Source organism: Hesperophylax consimilis, chromosome 2, assembly GCF_061612785.1.
Source record: "Hesperophylax consimilis isolate HC1 chromosome 2, BYU_Hcon_1.0, whole genome shotgun sequence".
Classification (NCBI taxonomy): Eukaryota; Metazoa; Arthropoda; class Insecta; order Trichoptera; family Limnephilidae; genus Hesperophylax; species Hesperophylax consimilis.
In genome coordinates, this window is record NC_142837.1 from 11045419 (window position 1) to 11059931 (window position 14513).

General features: G+C 37.7%; 1 protein-coding gene across 1 annotated transcript; it reads left to right on the forward strand.

Annotated features, from left to right (window-relative positions):
* Window positions 1-2347: 2347 nt before the first annotated feature.
* On the forward strand, window positions 2348-14400 carry LOC149425683 (uncharacterized). The gene is made up of 6 exons (XM_089644402.1): window positions 2348-3741; window positions 4215-4422; window positions 5626-6123; window positions 6887-7059; window positions 8517-8681; window positions 10663-14400. Exons 1-6 carry the CDS (start codon window positions 2557-2559, stop codon window positions 11959-11961), a joined length of 3528 nt encoding a protein of 1175 aa, XP_089500528.1. The 5' UTR covers window positions 2348-2556; the 3' UTR covers window positions 11962-14400.
* The last annotated feature ends 113 nt before the right edge of the window (window positions 14401-14513 follow it).

Here is a 14513-nt window from a genome sequence, read left to right on the forward strand (position 1 = left end):
ATGGGCAACAAATTTGACTGACTAACTAACTAACCATCATGCCGTTTTCCCGCAGTTCTTTCAATATCTCACCAAACCCAATTCCCAAAACCGAAGAAATTAAAAAAAAATCGCCAGATATGTTAAAAGTACAAGCCCAAGCATCGCTTCCCGCAACCTTTTTCCTTATAGATAATCCGGTCTATCTTCAGTGGAATTAAGAAAGACTGAATGCATTCTAATGAAATAGACTGAATCCAGGTCATCTAGCTAATTTGTTTTTAGTAAAGTAGGGTTTGTTTTTTGAGTGCGGGAAAAAACATCAGCTTCCAGACTTGCTGGTTACATCCTGCACCTGGGAGCTATCTGGTTTGCCCGGTTCTGGTTTTGGAGGGGGTTCGACAAAATAAAACTACAAAAAAGTTCATTCAAAATATTTTATAATATATGTACCTATTTGTATTTGTTTGGGGGGGACTGGTCGATGCTGAGCTGAATACAGGCTCAGTGATCAGAGGCAAAACGAAATCACAAATGACGAAATAACTTCGTTCAGTGAACGAAGATTAACCAAAAAAAGGTACTAAAAGTAGGGTTGCCATCCGTCCGGGTTTCCCCGGATTTGTCCTAGTTTAGAAGGCGTCCGGGGAGCGTCCGGGCGGGGTTTCATTTGTAGTCCGGGTTTGCCAATGGTTTGCCAACGTGGAGAGAATATTCTCATTGATTTCACAACAATGGACAAAAGAAAGAAATTTACTAAACGTAGAAACAATCTCGCCAGTAATTAAAATTAAATTCAATTTCCAAGAATAGAGCTGCATTGATTTTTACAAATTCCTTTTAAAAAGGGAAGATATTCTAAAAGCTATCGGAAAGAGTGATAAATACAAAAAAACCTGAAAAGTAAAAAGGCAAGAGGCTGAGGAAAAATCTTTAATAGCTAGATAATCAAATAATGTACTAACAGGTGCTATAATTTCTATTCATTTTTGTAGTTAAATTAATGATTGTTTTTATTACGTAAAAGAAATGTAAAATTTTGTAAGATAATTGTAAGACTGAATACTAAAATGGTCTCAGTATTTTTATGATTTCTGTTTAAAAATTGAATTGAATTTTGTTAAGTTTAATATTTTAATAAGGCTTAGTTTTCATAACAGTATATTAATAATTTTTGTTTTATTTTGAGAATGAAAAAAATCTAACTGATTATGAAAACAATGTGTAACAAACTGTAATAAGATTCTGTTTTGTTAGGTACAATAAAATGATGATAAAATATGACAAAATTCAATTTTAAGGTCTGAAAATAAATAAAAAGGTGATTAATGACATTTTAAACTGTTTTTATTACACTGATTGTGTTTACAAAAACCTGTTGACATGTCCGGGTTATGGGCTCTAAAATCCGGGGTTTTCACGCCTCTTGTCCTGGTTGCCAAATTTTAGAGATGGCAACCCTAACTAAAAGGCACGAAAACAAACGAAGGTAAATTTTTCAGAGAAGATTGGAACCCCCACCACCCCTCCTCACACCCCCTGGCTTTGCCCATTTTTGTTTATATCTAGATATTCCAACAAGCCCTATGTATTATGATATTTAAGCAAATACGACGTCTCTAAAAGAATCTTTACTCAAAAAATAAAGGGTTCCATGACAAAACAGAATATTGAAGTAAATGAATTTAAAAAAACGTAACTAACCTAACTCAATCTAATATAACCAATTATTTTATCATGTTCTGTTTCGTCACAATTCGGTTTTATCCGGCTACCAAATATATTAAATATACTGGGCCAGTATTCCAGCTACTAAGCTCGGCTGTGAGATATTTACGTTCGTCAAGTTGCTCTCTGGTTGGACGACCCTAGCAACCAACTAGCAAGCATAAATAAACCACTCTCCTAGCAAGATAAGTATTATGATACCATTACTAAAAATAGCTGACATTCCGGCCGAAGTAATAATTTATTATTATTATTATACATTATTCCTTCCCCATGTTCTAAATTATTCATCATGTCAAAATGACACCACATATGACCACATATACTTATGTAAAAACCCCACGGGCGTAAAATGAATGACATGAATAAAAATAGTTATTGTGGATAGTCGTCAGTAGGTACTTATTTTTATGGTTGGATATTATTGTGTCTGCATAAACAGATGTGTACTGCTGAAATACTGAGAAAATAAATAAATAAAAAAAATTTCATTATTCTAAGATATCCGGAAAAGAGGAAGCTTTAATTCTTATTTTTATCGATGTTGTTCAATTAGAAGTTAGGTACTTAATTTAGAAAAATGTGGTTAGCTCGTCGCTCACCTGGCAGCCATGAGGCCTGAAACAGATGGACCAACTTGCAAAAGTCCCGCGCTTTTAAGTTTCATTGTTTTGTTTTGTGAGGTTATCCGTCAGTTTGGAGGCCGTATCAAACATTTATATTTTAACATTTCGATATAATTTGTATTATTGTTCGAATCATGATTTATATATGTACTCTCTGCAACTTCTCGTGTTCTTAGTTGCTGTGATTTAAATGTTTTGTTACTAATCGACGAAAAATAAGCAAATGAAGATGAAAGTTTCGAGTGCATCGGCTGGCGATGGACCCTCTAGGTCTCCGGCTGCGAAGAAACTGAAGCAAGCCCGTTTACCGTTTCAAATAATCAGTTCTGATGCTCCTAAACCGCTCTCTGCACCACCAAAGAAGCGCAAATTATCTGAAGAACACGAAGAATCTCCAAATAAAATTGGAAAAACGACCAAGAATCTTGAAGAAACCTCCCAAGAAAAACCTGTTGAACCAAAGGTTGAACCGGTCGTCATTAGTGACGATGAAGAACTCAAGAGTGATGCTGCGGATTCCTCCAACGAATCACCTAGGGCTAAAGTTATAAACCCTTTTGTTTCCCTTGTAGACGTTGCATTAAAACGCAAATTAAGGAAGAGGTCAACACCTCCTAAGAAAAAAGCAAAAAAAACTAGGAAGGAAGCTAAAAAAAGCATTGAAGCAACTTCCAAAAAGGTTGAAGCTAACATAACAAACAATGTCATTAACCCTGAAAACAAAAGTGAACCTATAAACTTAGATGAAGATAGTAAGGATGTCGAAACCGCCATAACGAAGGAGGAGGATAAACAAAATAAGTCTGTTGAAACTGCTGATCATAGAATAGAAAATAAGGAGAATATCGTTGAAGTAGAACAGATAGAAGAATTATCGAGTGGAGATGAAGCTGAAAGTAGTGAAACTAATTGTAAAGAAGTCGAATCTAGTGAAACTAAATGTAAGGAAATTCAATCTAGTGAAGTTAAAATCGCTGAAAAAGTTTGTGTGGAATCTGAGAGTATTATGAATAGTAATGACTTTGAAAGTGAAAACATCAGTGATGATAATGTAGAAGAAGAAAAGATCACCGTCTATAAGCAAGAAGACCATGATGATGATACAGAAGAAAAAGAAGATGGTGAAAAAAACGTTGCTTCAGAAGTCGACTGCTTCAGCAATCACGGAGATGGCTCCTCCAGCGAGTGCTCCAAGGGTGAAGAGAGGAAAGGTGACGCCAAAATCAAGAGCCCTACAAGAAAGAGAAACATCCCCCCTCCTAATGATGAATTTGCCACCCCTAAATCAAGAAGCAAAAAGGAGAAATCAGATTCGGAGTCTAGTAAGGAACCATCCTCCTCAGAAAAGAATTCAGGGCTTAGTCCGAGAACTCCGACGGTGGATTCTAAAAAATTAACGCCTAAACAAGTAAGCAAACCATTAATACATACTTAGCCACTAACCAACACAGATGAACCGCTAAACACAGCCTTGGCATATGCTCCTTGCTTCAATCACATTCATGCATCGTCTCATACATTCTCTTCCGTTATTCTAACTCTTGACATAACCCCACTAAAGTACTTGAGGTGTGTTTTCACAACAAAAGCACTTTACAACTTATCCAACTATTATTATTATCACATTTTAGTTAGCATTGTCCACCGGGATGTATCGTTATCACTATTTCTGGGAATGTGTTATTAAATATATAAAGAATGTCTGGCGGGCGGCGTGGATTTGATTTTTTTTACTTATTCCGAGGTTGATGAAATTTTGCACACTTGACCTCCAAAACAAGAGGAAGATATCGGTCTTTGTCCGATTTCGAAAAAACTCTGTAAAGGCTCGTGCAGGGGATGTCAGCTAGTTTTATACAAGATTCTGTTGTTTCTTTTCAGATTCAGAAACGGTTGGATTCGGTGAAGAAGCAGCAAGAAAGAGAGAAAGATAGGCTAGAAAAAGAGAAGAAGAAACAAGATGAAAAAGATGAGAAGAACAAACAGAGGTTGGAGAAGGAAGAGCAGAAGAAAAAAGAGCGGGAAGAGAAAGAGGAACAGAAAAGGAAGGAACGAGAAGAAAAGGAAAGATTAAAGGAACAAGAAAAAAGTAAGTACCTTATGAAATATAATTAACAAATTAAATCATTTACCATTTTTCCCTGTGATCAGCTAGAAACAGTGTGCAATATAGTTGTGAATGATGAATACTTGAAGCTGGTGGAAGAGTTTGTGTATTTGGGAAGTATGTTTACGGGAGGTGGGAAGGCTGACAGAGATATTGAAAGATGAGCAAATGCAGATAACTCCATTAATAGAGGACTGAACGCAGTTGGCACTAACAATAAAGTTGTCCAAAGAAGCGAAGCTAGCAGTCTACAATGGAGGGCTGGTACCTACTCTTATATATGGCAGTGAGGCTTGTAATTGGCAGAGGAAGGATGAAAGTAGACTGAATGCTGTAGAAATGAGATCCCTGAGGTGTATCTGCGGTAAAACCATGTATCATCGAGTGAGAAATATGGAGATCTGCAAAGAATGCGAAGCTGACGTAAGCGCAGTGAGTAAGATTTAGAAAGGGACGCTTAGATGGTTTGGGCATGTAGAGCAAATGAACGAAGAAAAGGGTAATATATGATGCAAATGTGAATGGTAGCAGAAGTCAGTGACGCTCGAGGAAGACATGACACGATCAAGTGAATCAGATACTTGAGTCGGGCCATGTCAAGGGTCAGAATAATAGAAGAGTATGTATGAATGTGGCATGAAGTGTGTCCATTCTTTCTGCCTACCCGTGCGGAGAAATGGCTTGATGATTAGTCAATTTAGTTAGCTACAGAGCTAGAAAAAGCCATTTTTGTATGGTTCATTGAACTTAACAAACAAAGTTACAAAACAAAGGCTGATATTTCAAATGGCTGATATAATTTTGACCTCCATCGGGAATTAGAGAATTAAACCCGCAACCTTTCGGCTCAGAGCCAAATGCGTAGGCCATTAGGCTTCGGAGGCAGTCATTCTGATCATTTTACATTTGACCTTCTGTTTATCAACATTAAATATAATAATATATATCGCTCTGCGTAGCTACATAGCTTGAAATGGCACTATCCGTGTTTGGTGAGGAGATCTTAATAGCCAGGTAGTTCCCAACCTTCCCCTCCCTTCAGCTCCACAACATACCCCATTTGAGGATGCCATAGTCCCACCGGGTTCAGACGGTTGGGATTCTTGTACACTGTTCACATTTAAATTTCTCCTTCTGAAATTATGATATCTACCCAAAGTCAAAATTTTTTTTTCTATTTTTCAGAGGAACGAGAAGAAAAGGAAGAAGCCAAACGTAAAGATAAAGAAGAGAAAGAATCACAAAAGAAGCGAGAAAAGGAAGCTAAAGAAGAAGAAAGAAAGAAAAAGGAAATAGAGCGAGAGGAAGAGAAGCGCAAGAAGGAGATAGAGAAAGAAGAACAGCAGTCCAAAAAGAAGAAAGCATCCGCTGCTTTTGTTAATTTCTTCGTCCCAAAAGACAAGTCCTCGACATCAAGAGAGTGTGACGATCAGCACTACCAAGACGTTGTTAAAAATGACTTTCTATCCAACTTCACCAAGAAATCCGATATGAGATTGGCCCCAGTCATCCGCTGCCACCTGAACGATGACCACAAAGCGGCTCTGGAAGAACACATCACCAAGCAGAAGGTGGAGAGGGATGGATTGTACATTTCCTTGCTGAAGAATAAAGATTACGAGAAGGGGAGATATTGCCGCACCTGGCCACTGGAGGAAGTCAATGATGATGTCATTATTGTCGGTAAGCTCTTTCTTTCTGTACTTAACACGTAGGGGTGAATTCCATACAAAAGCCATTCCAATTCGATTTGGATTTGTTTTAGGCTGGCACAAATGATATAGACTCAGCAACTTGATCAGAAAGCAATGTTGCCGTAACAGCCGAAAATCATTTTACACCGTAGTGTATTAAATACTCTCGTATCGCCCAGGTAAAAAACAACCATTCATAATCGAAACGTTGCTTTAAATTTTTTTTTTTTTTGCTTGTGTCCTATCCGTTTGAAGCCAGTAAGACTATGGCATCCTCAATCAGGATATGATGTGAGGCTGAAGGTAGTGGGGAGGGTAAGGAAATGGGGAAGAGAAAGGTGGTGAAGTACTTGGATATTCAGATCTGGTCACCAAACATGGCTAAAGCAAATTTCAACCAACATTTCGATTCTGAAAGGTTGTCTTCCACCAGGGTGATACTGGAAGTATCTGCCACTCTGCCATGTTTGATGACCAGATCTGAATTCGCCACTGACATATTCCACATCTCGTTCCCTTCCCCATTACCCGCATCCTCACAACATTCCCCAATTGGGGACGCCATATTCTCACTAGCTCCAGATGGTTGGGAGCAGTTAGTACTCTTTTGCGGTATTCACATAAAATAATTAAAGCAAATAATATTTTTTGATTCCATAGAAACAATATTCATCTTGGCAAGTCCAGTGATTCTTGACTGGTAGCAACCGAATGTACAGAATTGTGTTAAAATAGGATGTATAATTTGTTAGAGGATGAGCTCCCGATGGACAGCCTGAACAGCATAGTGATGGCTGAGTGCCCGAAGCAGACGCTGCGGGCCAAGATGTTCAGCTTCTCGGAGAACCGGCGCCCGCCCTACTGGGGCACCTGGCGCCGCAAGAGCAACCTCATCAACGGGAGAAAGCCATTTGGAGTGGACTCGGTATGAAACCATTTCTTTTTAACTTTACAAAAGTGGCACACTAGATTTCTATCTGTCTGAATCCAGACCGCAACCAAAACCATCCATCACATGTTCCTCTCCCTGATATTTGTGCACTTATTTGTTTTTGCATAAGAGAAGAGTGGTAAATACATTCAGTATTGCCCTGGTGAAGAACCACCATTTATTTTTGTCAAAGTTTGTATATTGTGTTTTTGCCACGTCCCACGCCATGATTTTGATTAGTTTTTTCATAATATTACTGTTAATATTTTAACAGAGAAATTTATTAAGTCAGCTAAATACAACTGTTATACCTGTATACATTTTCAATCAATAATTTAGATCAAAATGTAGTGTGTGTTTACCACATTCCAACTCTATATTTAATTAAATATAGTATGTTTTTATCACATCCCATCTCTACATTTAATTAAATGTAGTGTGTTTTTACCACGTCCCGCCCCTAAATTTTATTAAAAGTAGTGTGTTTTTATCATGTCCCACCTCTACATTTAATTAAATGTAGTGTGTTTTTACCACGTCCCGCCCCTAAATTTTATTAAAAGTAGTGTGTTTTTATCATGTCCCACCTCTACATTTAATTAAATGTAGTGTGTTTTTACCACGTCCCGCCCCTAAATTTTATTAAAAGTAGTGTGTTTTTATCATGTCGCACCTCTACATTTAATTAAATGTAGTGTGTTTTTACCACGTCCCGCCCCTAAATTTTATTAAAAGTAGTGTGTTTTTATCATGTCCCACCTCTACATTTAATTAAATGTAGTGTGTTTTTACCACGTCCCGCCCCTAAATTTTATTAAAAGTAGTGTGTTTTTATCATGTCCCACCTCTACATTTAATTAAATGTAGTGTGTTTTTACCACGTCCCGCCCCTAAATTTTATTAAAAGTAGTGTGTTTTTATCATGTCCCACCTCTACATTTAATTGAATGTAGTGTGTTTTTAACACGCTGGGGCCTCTACATTTAATTAAATGTAATGTGTTTTTATGACGTCCCACCTCTACATTTAATTAAACTAAAGTCTGATTAGTAATTAATTTTAGATATGTAAGGTTAAATTTGTGGTGTTTTAAACCCAATGAATAGGTTTTTTTAGGAAATTAACCATGATAATTATTTTACGAAAACACATTACATGTATATGAACGAATTTACAAATTTATTATAAAATTTCTGAATAAATAAAAAAAAATTACATTAAAGTAATAAAATGTCACCCCTCATGGTACCCAACATTTCGTTTTTCATCTTGGCTTGCTGAAGGTTAACTACATCATTCTGTTTGGTGCAATAAAAATGAGCACAGCATTTCATTGCTTAGTATTTATGCATTTACGAAAAGAAAAGAATTTTTATAAAATTATTTATATTTTTATCTTTTGTTGATGATTTGTGTGTTGCTTACCCTGGTTGTCTGTGTGTTATTTGCAGAGCATCCTGGACTACGAGTGTGACTCCGACGAGGAGTGGGAGGAAGAGGAGCCTGGGGAGAGTGTGGGGGGAAGTGTGGCGGGAGGGAGTGACGATGAAGAGGGAGAAAACGACTACGATGTAGACAATGAGTTCATGGTGCCTCACGGGTATCTCAGTGAAGAGGTTGGTAGCAAGCAAGCCCTTTCATTCATTATTTATACAAGGTGTCCAGGTGTTCAGCGCACAAACTTCGAGAGGTGATTCTACATGATGGTAGAAGTAAAAAAGTTTAATAACTTTTCGAAATTCCAACGTTTTAAGGGAGTTTTCCGGCAAATAGTTGAATTGTTGTATTTTTTACATTAGCTCCACACAGGAGGCCGTCAGGAAAATAATTACCCTTGGGGCCTATGTGATCTTAGGGATGCTGTGTGGAGCGTTTTTTTAAGGAAAGGAAGAAAAATAAATACTCTTCTGTGGATAAATATTTTTGTATTAAAAAAAAAACAATGGAATTTCGAAAAAAGTTATTTATCTTTTTTACTTCTACCATCATCACCTTCCAAAGTTTGAGCACTTTACCCCCGGATACCCTATATATATATATATATATATATAATATTAATTACTGAAGACAATTTTAGCGATTTCTAGATTGGTACGATTGGTAGAGCGGTGCCCCAGCAAGGCAAGAGTCCTGGGTTCGAGTCCTAGATGTGACTGTATCTGTATCAGACCGAAGTGAGATACACAAGACTGTAATGGGCCGGTGATCCCAATCCGTGGAGGCGGAAGGCGTCGTCCTTCAGTGGCGTGGGGGAGTAGAACGAGGCCGTCTCTTTAGCCGCTGTAGAGCTGGTCCGATCGCTTGTCGCTAGTTCTTGTAGCTGATCCCGGGTCTGGTCCGGAGGGGTAAGCAAGTCCGTGGTCCATGGTGAGGCGGGGGTCAAAGTGAAAGGAGGCGAGCAGAGGCAGAAGTCGGAGCGAGGTAGAGGGCAGAGCAGAGAGAGAGGTGTAGAGCTGGTGGTGGTTGCTGGCTAACTCTGGTCTCGGAGGGGCTTGTGCCCGTTTTATAGGCCGCCGGCGGTGGTCCCACTCTCACACGGCTCTCGCTTTCTCTTTGATTCTTGGAATCGAGAGCCGTGTTGTGACGCGATAGCGGCGCCCCGCCGGTCCGTTTATCGACCACGGCTTTCCTTTGTTTGGGCACGATCCTCAGAACCGTGCCCGTGGGACGTAATGACGGCGTACCACCGGTCATTTCTAACGCTATGACGGCGCACGGCCGCTTGCTTCAGGCCGTGGCCCGAACGTTCCCACTACGTTTAGGCACGATTCTAACAATCGTGCCCGAATTAAATGTCATTATCGTTTCATTTCCCCAGCTCTCACACTCTATGATTCTCTGCCCGTATTCCTCTAGCCAAGCTCCGACGTTTCGTTTATTATAGGATCACAATACAATACATTTACATCATTACATTATTCATATTTCTACATTTTACAATGGATTCAAATGTGGGGCGACCGCGGCCGAGCCCGGAGCAGTACGTCCGTTACAGTATCTTTTTCTGATTTTTCTGTTCAAATTTTCGTTTACAAATCGCTAAAATAGTCTTCAATAACGAAATATTACGATTTGAGGTTTTACTCACTAAGTTATTCCAAAAAATAAATATATTATATTAAGGTAAGTTTTTAGATTCTCACGGCCAAAAGCATTTTTGTTGTTTGTTTTTAGGGTGTTATGCCGTGCTGCGCTAATTCCTTTTTTAGCCGACGTTTCGGAAAGCGTTGCAGTGTCCGAAACGTCGGCTAAAGAAGGAGTTAGCGCAGCACGGCATAACACCCCAAAAACAAACAACAAAAATATTATATTAAGTCTATAATTAATTAATTTGTACTAATGTACACTTAAATTAAAACTGTAATGGCGCTACTCCCAATCCCAAACATGAGAATAGATTACTCAACTGAGATGGGAAGCATTGTTAGAATAAACAAATAGCTTGTAAAATATGATTTAAGAAAAAAAAAAAAAAATAGCTTGTAGTCTTCAACTGTTGTAATAAATAACAAATATATTTTTTAATTGATTCACCATGTTACAAGGACTGACTTAGGAAAATGTTCGATTTACTAATTATTGTTTATTTGGTTGTAGGAAGCCATGGGGGAAGAAGATGAACAGATCCTCTCTCCAGAAATTCAGAAAGCCAAGCTGAAGATTTTGCAGTGTGAATTCGAAAATGAAATGAAGAAAAACACCGAAAGGCTACATCCTCGTCTTCTCGGCATCCTGTGGCAGAAGTCTGATGGAAGCAAACCTGACTCCTGCAGCGATACTGTGTGGAACTTCCTCGGAAACAGGAAGATCCTCTGCCAAGAGGAGCAAATATTCATCCAACCCACCGTAGTCAGTAATTACTGCGAAGCCGACGATGCCAAAACATCCGACAAACCCAAAAAGAGCAGAAAGATAACCGAAGGAATGATACCAGATCTCATCAGGCTCGTACAAGGAAATACCAACCGCAGAGAATTCCTTGCTCACGAGTTCCAAATCTTCATCTCCAAAAGCTCGGGTCAAAGTCCAGAGAAAGAAGGAGAATCCAAGATAGCCTCCGTCCCCGTCTCTAAAATGAGCATTGCCAAAAAAATAAAAGACATTTCTAAATGGATGTCCTGCCCCGAAGAAGGGCCAATGCTCGGTAAAATGTGCTGGTTCATCACTAAGGAAATCCGGGAGCAATTCAAAGTAGAGATGGAGCTACCCAACCAGTGGAGTTACGCTCTCACCCCCAAACGGAGATCAGAAGTCACCAAGAAGGAAATCCCTAAAACTCCGCAACAATCCAAAGTCAACCCCGAACCGGTGAAGAACGCAGCTAAAGAGCTCACCGCTGAAAAGAAAGATGGCGCTTTTGACATTACAAAGTTCACTAAAAAACTGACACAAGAAGAACGAAATAAACAGTTTGTCAGTGCTAATCCAACTCCTTCAGTATTAAATAATGGCAATAATAAAGAAGGTGTCCCTACGAGTGCGGTGCCGCCGGCTAAAAAACGTGTCTCGTTGCTCTTCTCAGGACCCATTGGTAAATCACTACCCACTACTAGCAAGGACGCCGCTGTTACTAGTGACAAGGAAGTTATCTCTACTTTGATAAAAGATTCCCTCAATGATGCAATGAAAGAGGACCCCCCAAAGGACACCATTGAAGTAAAGGTAATGGAAAAGAAACCAGCGTCCTCTAGGAGAAAACCAGAAGTGACTAAGAAAAGAGTTACTCTGATATCAGTGCCTAAAGGACCAGACTCACCCAAAATAATCAAAACAAATTTACTCACCCAGTTTATCAAAACTGCAAGTGAAAGCAAAAAGTTAGTGGATATCAAAAGTGACAAAAATAGGAAAGAAACGCCAATGGAAACTGATGATTGTGTTGTATTAAGTGACTAATGAATCCACTGAAATTAACAATACGGAGTACAATTATTAATTATTTTAGCTCTTGGGGTTTCTCATATCTCAATGCTTGTTGCTTATTGAATGTGGCGGGATAACCCATTCTGTGCCACTTCTCAATTACGCATCCATTGACAACTAGAACTAGCTTATTTATATGGATAAGAATTTGGAAAATAGTGCCCATCATTTTATCATATCGTAGCTTATACTCACTTAGTTATAGGTAAATAATAACAATGTTGTTTTAAAGGAGAATCCACACCATTTTATATTTCATAGATACCGTGAATGGTTTTTATTAAATTAATCATTTTCTTCACAACACATTGCTCTAACCCCCCCCCCCATCCGAAGTTCTCCCTTAAATAATCCATCCGTCAAAATAAAATGCTGTTTTTCTTCAGTATGTACAACTAAAATATGGGTATTACAATTATTTAAAGTACCTGCTCAGATTTTGTTGCACGAAAATAGCCCATCGGATTGCAAATTACTAAAATAGCCCATCGGATTGCAAATTACTAAAAAGACGCTGAATAAAAATACTGATGGTCTATCCATGGTTAGTTTGGTTTAACACTAAAATAAACTTGGGAGAGTTTATTGAGTTTTGTACATTATAATTATTAGAATAAAGTTGGGCGATGCGAGATGTTTATTAAATATTCTACAATAATACATAGGAGTCTTCTGTACATAATATTAAATTTAATTTGTATCTTTTATTATCATAACCATATTTGTATTTTGTTATACAGGTGTTAAGAGACATACCAGTGATTTCTGGGGTTATTAACATTGTTATGTCTATTAACATACTGTATAAGAATTTGAAGTACAATTTAACACACTTCGGGCGGGAAAGGTAGTTCTACCTGTTCGGATGATTGATGCTTAACGGCGGGAAGGGTAGTTCTACCTTTTGTGCTGGTCTCATTTCAATGGCAGAAAAGATGGAATTATTCAATGTTTTTATATGAATATTATACACCAATCTCTTTGTAAAGGTCCCAACTATATGTACATAATTATCGAATTGTAACGCAAGTGTTCTTTTTATATTTATCTTCGTGTCTTTCATTTAAATCTGTATTTCAACAAAAGGATAGTATATTATTTGTTATTGTAATAATTCAATTCCTGGAATGAGGGTTTTTATGACCGTGAAACCCGATTCGAATCTCCGCCCCACTCAACTCCTATTTGCAAGCGAGCGAGAGATGACGGGCGTATTTAAATATAATTATATTAATATGTTTATTAATATAATTATGTAATAAACATATTACAAGGTTAATTGTGTTGCATTTCAAATAATATTATTTTCGTTTAGTACTTTTATTGCTTGGGTATGCTGAGTTGATTGTAGAAATTTTTATTAAAATATTTTAATTATTTTCGAAGATATAGCGATTTAAAACAAATTAAAGAAATTCGCGCGGGAACTATATTTTCACACGGAGACCCCTCCAGAAATGTGTCAAGTATTGTTAAACATACCTTAAAGATGTATGTATATCTTGACTTGATGCCTCAGTTCTTAGGAGAACAAACCAATCGCTCACACCTCAGTTGATATATGGTATATAACAACATTGCAACAACACTTGCCAAGCACCACAGCTACCTTCAAAGTTGCAAATAATTGTCCAGAATCAAAGGTACCTTCAGTATAGTAGTGGAAGACCAACATTCAGAACTGAAATGTAACTCATCACTCAGAACACAAACGCTCAAGAGTCATTTTTTCTGTTTTGTTTTGAAGGTTGTATGGTGTAGAGAGTGAAATATAGATTACTAATCAATCATTAGGTCAAATTAAACAATGTGTGGATAGCGGCGCTTCCGCTTTTATACCCCTCAACATAATTATGTTCCGTAGTGCTTAAGTATTATTATTCCCATCTGGGGCCTTCAAAGCACCATTTTCTTTTATTATGAAAGTTATGAATAAAATATTTATTTATGTTTGATATTTTCATGTCAGAAATTCTGATTTTTCGTGAACATCTCGGAGTGATGATTTCACCTAAGCACAGAATTCCGTTTAATTTAATCTGTAAATAGTCATTTTTTATTGAAAAAAAAACAATAAAAATATTATCTACAACGGTTTGTTTCTTAATTTTCTTAAAACTGTATAGACTTAAGGTGCTTGAAAAGAAGCCATTAATATTGTCTTGTGCATGTGTTGCCCAGCAATGTGTGGGTGTGTATGGCCCACAGACATAGGAATTAATAGACGAGAAGATAATGGCGAGGGGTAAAATCAACTGTTGAAGAACGAAGGGAGTAAGGCTGACTGTGATTCGTCAATAAATCAATCTGACAGTAAATAGGCATCTCGCATTATAATATCACCATTTACTTCTTAAAAGTAAAACCTGCTTTTGAATGAATAGACATTTTTACATGGGAGCGCAAATTACTCGCCACGTTATGAACAAATTTGCGAAGTCCAAATTCGGCAAAAAAATTCGGTTCTATTTTCAGAGTCGAATATTTCGTTTTATAAATGTTCATAATTTACTTCCCAGCAACCA